At 42.0% G+C, this 6268-nt stretch overlaps 2 protein-coding genes across 2 annotated transcripts; one reads left to right on the forward strand and one right to left on the reverse strand.

The window, feature by feature from the left end:
- Nucleotides 1–314: 314 nt before the first annotated feature.
- Nucleotides 315–1175, reverse strand: LOC147993187 (uncharacterized). Its single transcript, XM_087539254.1, has one exon. It carries the CDS (start codon nt 1173–1175, stop codon nt 315–317), a length of 861 nt encoding a protein of 286 aa, XP_087395380.1.
- Nucleotides 1176–4809: 3634 nt separating this feature from the next.
- On the forward strand, nt 4810–5895 carry LOC147993188 (uncharacterized). Its single transcript, XM_087533734.1, has 3 exons — nt 4810–5046; nt 5162–5355; nt 5452–5895. The coding sequence occupies exons 1-3, from the start codon at nt 4927–4929 to the stop codon at nt 5660–5662; spliced, it is 525 nt and encodes a 174-aa protein (XP_087389860.1). The 5' UTR covers nt 4810–4926; the 3' UTR covers nt 5663–5895.
- Nucleotides 5896–6268: the final 373 nt, after the last annotated feature.

Below are 6268 nucleotides of genomic sequence, written 5' to 3' on the forward strand. Positions count from 1 at the left end.
ATAGAAGCACGAGAGCCTCCATGTATTATCACCGAGACCAGAAATTTTCCCATCAATATGGTACTTAGAGTAACCCAAAATCTCGATCTTTATTTCATCATTCCAAAAAATTGCTAACCCTCCACTGCGGCCGGAGGAATCAACAGCAAAAGAATTATCATATCCTAAAGTGCTCTTTAGATTTTCAGCTCTAACCCTATCTATCTGGGTTTCCATAATACAAAGAACTTTAGGGGCAAACTTAATCGCGAGTTCGCGAAGCTCTTGAACTGTCGGGGCGTTGCCAATACCCCGGCAGTTCCAGCTTAAAAGACTCATTGCGTCCGGCGGTCCTCCGCCCGGGAGGCCGCCGTTCTCGCGTCCGAGCTCTTTCCCGTACTAGGGATCTTCTTCCCCACTCCACCGCTTGGTTTTTCTGACTGCGAAGTTTTTGGCCTCTTCGGGTCTTGTTTTGGAGGAGGGCTGATTGGGGTAGCAGATCCGTTCTTGCCGGAGAGCACCACTTCGAGCCCCGTATTTCCTTTGTGGTTTCGCAAACCCTGCACCTCATCAGAAGGACGTTTGCGATTGGCATCAGAATCCTCCGTCTCCATCTTCTCTTGCTCAGGATCATCATCCTCCTTCGTAGCTTGCTGGCCCGACCCTTGTTGGTTTGAAGTCCTGTTCCTCTGGTTTCTGTTGCGTCGCCTAGTACCCCAAGCTGTTGTGGCTGGAGCTCGGAGGTTTTTGAAGATTAGGGCCGAAGGCGGGTGAACCCCACTGCCATGCTCCTTGTACTCATGACCCATCATGCCGCAAACTTGACACCAATCTGGCAGGCGTTCGTACTTGACAGCAAAAATCTGTCTCTCACCCCCTCGAATCAACGAGGTTGCCTTCTTCAAAGGGTTGCGCGCGTCAAGCCTGACCCTTACTCTGTAGAAATTCCCCTCAAAATCAAAGGATGATGGTTCTGACTCTACGAACTCGCCGAACTTTGAGGCTAGTGCCTTGACTTTACCATGAAAAGCGATCGGGAGATCAATAATTCTTGCCCAGATCTCAAACTTGAACAACTCGATCTCAGAGGGTTTTGTGTAGCCATCATACGGAGCAATGATCACAGGGTTTCCTCTGAAGTGCCACGGTCCTCCTTGCGTGACCCGCTCCCAATCCCCTAGGCAGTCGAACTGCATCTGAAAAAGGTTTTCCTCTAGGGTTTTGATCTTAACCGGCCTAGCAAGGTCCCAAGCCGTCCTCATGTTTCGAAAGAACCAGTACGAACTATAGTCCTTATCCATGTGAACCCAGGCCAGAATCATCCACCGGAGTTCTTCCTCTGCCGGCTCATCATCTTCCTCAAAGATCACATCATCTAGATCATCCTCTTTCAGCGCCAGCTCCTGCATCAGATCCTCCAACTTGCCCTTGCCCTTGGATCTCGAGCCTGACGGATCACCCTTGTTCGCCATCGCGGAGCGAGGGCAAAACTCTTGCGTGGTTGCTGTGGAACGAAGAAACCCTAGCCCCTCGATGAGAAACCAACAGGGGAGCCAGGGAAACAGATCTCTCCCTCTTGCTTCTGCCTGAGTCCAAGACCCAGGTTTAATGGCATGAAGGGCAGACCGATCTCAACATCGCCGGCGGTGACGAGAGGAAGATAAACCCTAACTAGAGGGAACGGTGTTTTTTTACCGGATACTTTTCTGTTTTGTTGATTTTTAACACCGCGCTACCGCGGATGGGCCGGCCCAGGTCAGCTAACTTCTGTGTGACTCAATGACTCTTTGCCGCAATAAGCGGCATATAGGAGGTCCCAAGTTCGAACCCGCGTTGCCACATACCTATTCATGCTTACCTAACCAATGGAACCATTGGACAGTTGTGGATAATCGCACTATTAATATAAGAACAAGTGTGGCCGTGCAATGTAGATTTTTGATTTATTTTAAAACATTCATGTATTAGAAAAAGTTCACCATTTTTGAAGATCAGTACACAAACTTCAAAAAAGTTCATCGATTTTCAAAAGAAATCATCATTTTTTTGAAAAAAGTCACAAACTTTTAAAAAGTTCATCAATTTTGAAAAACTAAATAAATATTGAAAAAGTTCATATGTTTTGACAAAAAGTTCATGAAGTTTGAAAAATAGTTCATCAATTTTGAAAAAGTTTCACAAATTTGAAGAAATAATTCATCAATTTTGAAAAAATATCATGGAGTTGGAGAAATAGTTCATCACTTTTGAAAAAAGTTCTCAAATTTAAAGACAAAATTCATCAATTTTTTTAAAAGATCATTGAATTTGTAAATATAGTTCATTGATTTTAAAATAAGTTCATCTATTTAAAGAGAGTTTATAAATTTTGGGAAAATTTCTTCAATTTTTTAAAAAGTTCATGTATTTATAAAAAAGGAAAGAAAAAAAAGGAAAACTAAAATAAATTGGAAAGCATTCCAAAAAAGGAAAAAAAAAGCGTAAGAAGAGTAGACCGAAAAAGTTGTAACTAACCACATCAGGTTTGGTTGGTCGTGTGGTTAGTGCATCATACAATGTATAGGATATCGGCTTTTCGAACCATAGCAGTCTCACAGTTTTTTGTGTTTTGAAAAACCTGAAGAAGAAAAAAAGTAATATGGGCCGGCCAAGCGCGGTGGAGGGGGTGTGCGCCCCTTTGCGAGAATCGAAGAAAGCGGCGCTTTAACGCGGCGACTATTTATCGCATTAAGCCAGATGAAAAGTTTCACTCGCTGCAGCATGTGCGCAGTTATTGGGCCGGCCCACACGCATGCAAGTAATAAAGGAAAAAAGAAGAGGAGAAATGGGGGCGAGAAGGATGAAAGAGAAAAGAAAAAAGAAAAAGAAAAAAAATGAGGAAACCATTCCAAAAAAAGGAAAGAAGGAAAGAAGAATAGAGCGAAAAGGTTGTAACTAAGCACATCAGGTTTGGTTGGTCGTGTGGTTAGAGCATCGTACAATGTATCAAGATATCGGCTATTCAAGTCACAACAGTCTCATTGTTTTTTGCATTTTGGAGAAACAAAAGAAAAAAGTAATATGGGCCGACCAAGCGTGCGAAGGGGGTGTGCGCCCCTTTGCGAGAATCGAAGAAAGGGGTGCTTTAGTGCGGCAACTATTTATCGCATTAAGCCAAATGAAAAGTCTCTCTCGCTGTTCCATCTGCATAGTAATTGGGCCGACGCACTCGCGTGCAATTAATAAAGGGAAAGGAAGAGGGAAAATGGGCGCTAGAAGGATTCAAACCCTGCCCTCCTGGTTAAGGGGAAGCGCGACTAGCTAGTGGGCAAGGCTCCTGTTTGTGGTGTACAAGTTAGGTGCTTGTTCTTTAGTCGAAACAAGCCTGGGTTTTCCATTGTTTGTTCTCCGTTTTTCCCTTTTTTTTTTAATCTCGGCTTTTTGTCTCTTTTCATTAGTTTTTTTATTTTCTTTTTTTTTTCTTTGGTTTTCTTTTTTGCTTTCTTTCATTGTTTTATTTTATTTTCTTTTCATTTTTTTCTCCTCCTTTTTCAATTTTTATTGCGTTTGCTTCTTTGCTCTTCTTTCTTTTTTTCTTTGGTTTATTTCGTTTCTTTTTGGGTTTTATTTTATTGTTCTCTTTGTTTCTTTTGGTATATGTCAACAACATTTTTCTAATACACATTTAACATTCCTACAATAAAAATTTAACACTTTTTAATACATGGTAAACATTTGTTATTTGCAAATTTAACATTTTCTAATTTCTAGATTAACATTTTTGAAATACTTGTTCAACAATTTTTCAAATTCTTGATTAACATTCTTATATAGATGATAAAAAAATCTTAATTTTTAAATACATGGTCAGCATTTTTTCTATACACATTTTCTAATGCTTGATTAATATTTTTCAAATACTTGTTCGACATTTTTTTTCAAATGCTTCATTAACTTTTTTTATATACATGATTCAAAAGATTCATCATTTCTTCAATGCATGATCAACATTCTTTCTATGCACATTTAACATTTATGAAATGCTTGATTAACACTTTGAAATACTTGTTCAACATTGTTTCAAATGGTTGATTAACATTTTTATATACAGGATCAATAAAATTCATCATTTTTTAAGACATGGTCACATTTTTTATATACACATTTAACATTTTTCAAATACTTGTTCAGGATTTGTTTTTAAAATGCTTGATTAACATTTTTATATACATGATCAATATTTTTTCAATTACTTGTTAAACATTTTTTAAATACATGTTCAACATTTTCAAATATTTGTTCAACATGTTTCAAATTTTAAATTATAAACAAAAGTACAAAAATAAAGCAAAAAAATAAATCAGAAAACATGAAAAAGAAGAGGAAAATGAGGCTGTGGCCTCTCTCGCGCCTTGGCCGGCGCAATTCGCCGTCCGCTTCAGCGAGCATTCCCTCGCTCTCACAGAAATCGAGAAATAGGTGTACCCCGCTTAAGGCGTCAAATAGGATTCGGCTCAATCGAGTAGGCTTCATGGTCAAGACCTAACCAAGTGGACTTTCAAGATTGGGCTTGGGCTGATTCCTCGGCTTTGGGCTTAGCCAGAATCTCTCTCTCCCTCTTAATTCGATCTCCTTTCAAGAGTAGAAACAACAACTTCGAGGCTCACAATCTCGCCAAGTTTGCTTGTAACTTAGATGTAAGTCGATATGTTTAGTTGGGAATCCCCCATGACCAGACCCGTGTATCTATGAACATTTCTATCATCTAATAAAGTGGCGAGATTTCTCAAAAAAAAAAAACGATCTCCTTTCAAGATCCAGGCCGCTACGTGTTTTGTGGTAGAGGAGGACTCGAAAGGAAAACCTCTCAAACAATAAAACATATAGTAGATATAATACGTGGTCGGTCGTTGCAGACCAGACCCTATCCGAAAAACTAGAAATCGAAACTAGCTAGGATTAATAGCCATGGCGGCGGCGGCGGCGGCGGCCCTAAGGCTCGGCGGTCGCATGCTGCTCCGACGAACTCAACAGCAAGGGCGGCGCGTCTTCTCGGATCCGCAACGGCGGCTCTTCGCGGACACGAGCGTGCGTGCAACCTTGGATTTCTCTCCCTCTGAATGTCGTGCTGTGATCAAAGATTGTACTAGTATCTAGTATCTATTTTGTGGTGGATCTTATTCTTCGCCCTGCATGCAAGCAGGCCACCGCCCCTCAGGCCAAGCAACCTCTCGCGATCCGCTTGGCGGAGATGAAGGTGAAGAAAGAGGAGCTTTACAACATGGGCTTTTCCTTGGCAACCGAGTACGATCTCCCTCGCGGTGTCCGCCGAGAGAACAAAGAGCTGTTGGAGCTGCTCTCGGTGCAAGTCCAGCCCAGACCCAATGATGTCTACTGGTTTGTTCGGTTCTTTTTTTCTTTCTGCTTCTAGAAATTATTACATCATGGTGTTTCTCTCGTATATCATTGATTGGTCGCTTGATTATTAACTAGGATGTGGCGGCGGAGGATGGAGAGGATGAAGCGATTTGTGATAATTTGGGGGGTATTTACTCTGGTTTTGAAGACTGCAGAGGGCGGCGTGCAGATTTTGAGCAAGGAGATACGGCTGAAACGAAGGAACGGGCTGGATGATTTCGAGGATTGGTGGTCTGGAAAGAAGAGTTGGTCCCAGCAGTTACATGACTGGTGGAACAGCCGCTAGCTACCTAAACTCCTTCTGCAGGCATCCTTGTAGCTCAAGATCCATGATGAATACTCCTCTTAGGTTTAGTTTGCTATATCAATTTAGTCGATCACTAGCAGGTGGCTGAAGGTGAATGATCAATATCCACCCACCAGGTCTAGTTAGTTTGTTTCTCATGTCCGATCACTCTGCAAGAACCTAATCCTTTGTGATATCTGTTTACCATAGTCTGTCGATAATCATTTCAATTATCCTTGCTTTCTACTAGAAAAGTATATTTTTCGTCGATCCATTTATAATGTTTGGTCCCTCGACAATGAAACTGTACAAAACCTCAACTAACAAATCGGTTACTTTTGGTTGGGTGATCGAAGTCTGAGGGTTGAGCGATCACTTACAAACCACTCCAGCGTGAGGTCCTTAAAACCCTACATCTAGGTGTTCCCGCTCCCACCCTCGCCCAACCTCTTTCCTCTTGCAATGACGCGTCGTCATCTTCCTGAAGGTGCCGCCTTGGGTGAGTTGGGGGTGTGCAGGGGCGATGGGTGTGGTTGTCAAGTGTGTGGCGGCTTTGCAGGTGGAGGTGGCGCCATGGTCTTCTTGTTGGGGCAGTGCTCTGCTGTT

Source organism: Triticum urartu, chromosome 1A (assembly GCF_056163025.1).
Source record: "Triticum urartu cultivar PI428250 chromosome 1A, HENAU_Tu73, whole genome shotgun sequence".
In the NCBI taxonomy this organism is placed as follows: Eukaryota; Viridiplantae; Streptophyta; class Magnoliopsida; order Poales; family Poaceae; genus Triticum; species Triticum urartu.